Source organism: Stylophora pistillata, chromosome 8, assembly GCF_964205215.1.
Source record: "Stylophora pistillata chromosome 8, jaStyPist1.2, whole genome shotgun sequence".
NCBI lineage: Eukaryota > Metazoa > Cnidaria > Anthozoa > Scleractinia > Pocilloporidae > Stylophora > Stylophora pistillata.
The window spans coordinates 20,293,574-20,295,263 of NC_142526.1; the positions used below are offsets into that span (position 1 = coordinate 20,293,574).

At 39.6% G+C, this 1,690-nt stretch overlaps 1 protein-coding gene across 1 annotated transcript in view; it reads right to left on the reverse strand.

The window, feature by feature from the left end:
• The window catches only part of LOC148725405 (uncharacterized), an 831-nt gene extending 799 nt beyond the window's left edge, over positions 1–32 (reverse strand). The window contains exon 1 of the mRNA XM_088731494.1: positions 1–32. This exon is cut by the window's left edge and continues 799 nt beyond it. Within this exon, the coding sequence (XP_088587620.1) occupies positions 1–32 (32 nt within the window).
• Positions 33–1,690: the final 1,658 nt, after the last annotated feature.

Here is a 1,690-nt window from a genome sequence, read left to right on the forward strand (position 1 = left end):
CCATGGGAGCAAATAATTTCAATATTGAACATCGCGGAGTGATTGCTGTAGTAGGGTATCCTACTTTTAGCAAAGGCCCTTTTCTTCGTTGTTCTTGTCACAACAGCAAGGTTCCCAAAATGGCGGACACAACACGACGGACTGAAGAACACATGGCCATTTCTTTGCTGGTTTTCTCGTAGAAAACCAAAAGAAACACTACAATCTGTATAGTCATATGGTTTCACCGTATGATTTCGGAGCGATAAGAACAAGAACCATAAAAAACCACAAGCAAGTCAAAAGGATATTTGGCAAAGCAGCACTTGCACGTCCGACCGCCATTGAACACTCAGAGTTCAAGCAACTTGTGGGATATTTTGACAAACATAACCTGCTTTGTAAGTCACAATCAGGCTTCAGAAAGAGACACTCCACTGAAACAACTGTCACGTATTTCTCCGATGAGATTCTCATGAATATGGACAAAGGCAGGGTAACCGGTTCTGTATTCATCGACCTAGCAAAGGCCTTCGACACGGTGGACAACGACATCTTGATTCAGAAATTGAGGTTCTATGGTGTGGGCGACGGAAGTCTCTTGTGGTTCAAGAACTACTTCTCTGGAAGACGGAAGTTTGTTTGTGTAGACTCGCAATCATCTGAAGAGCTGCGAATAACATCTGGAGTACCACAAGGCAGTATTCTAGGGCCGCTTTTATCCATTGTTTATATCAATGATTTACCTCGTTGTATGGAACATTGCTCAGTAAATATGTATGCTGATGACACAGCCTTGTACTTTGGCGGGCCAACTGCTGATAAAGTTAATGATATTTTAAAAGAAGACCTTGAACGTCTGAGCCAGGGTGGCTCTTCGACAACAAACTAGTGCTGAACGTTACTAAGACAAAGTGTATGTTATTTAAAACTCAAAGACACATAGAACAAAATAAACAATTAAGTTTAAATCTCCTTGATCAGAAGATAACTACCATAACTACTTTTAAATACTTAGGCGTAGTGTTCAATAACTTTATGACCTGGAAGACTCATACGGACTCTCTGTGAAAAAGTAGCTACTAGAGTCAACATTTTGAACTGTAATAGAGGTTGCGTAACAAAAAAAGCAGCAGTTCTTGTATACAATACAGTTATTCTTCCGATTTTTGATCATTGTGACGTAGCTTGGAGCAGTTTACTCCAACAAGACCAAGACAGATCACAGCGCCTCCAGAATAGATCTGCTCGCATCATTGCGCTTTGGGCACGCTCTGCTGAGGCAATGGAGTCTTTACGCTGGTCTTTACTTTCATTGAGACGCTCCTATCATAAGGCAATTTTGGTTTTTCTCTGTCTCCATTCAATAGTCCCGGATCACTTTTTGTCTTATTTTACCAGATTTAGTAATGTACGTAACTACAACACTGGAAACAGCAATAGGCTATGGTTACCGAAGGTAAAACGCAGTTTTGGAAAAAGCTGTTTTATCTATTGTGGTGCTAAGTTGTTTAATGACCTTCCTTCAAGTGCCGTGAACTCTGGCAATCTGCAAACCTTCTCTCAGTTGGCTAGGAATTTGTTTTTTAATTAGTAGCGGTATAACATTTTAGGATTATAAGCAGCATTAGTATTATTGACTTTATTTAGTAATATAATATTATATTACATTATTTAAATCCTTTGGGTCAGTGTTAGGAAAAGGCAGTAT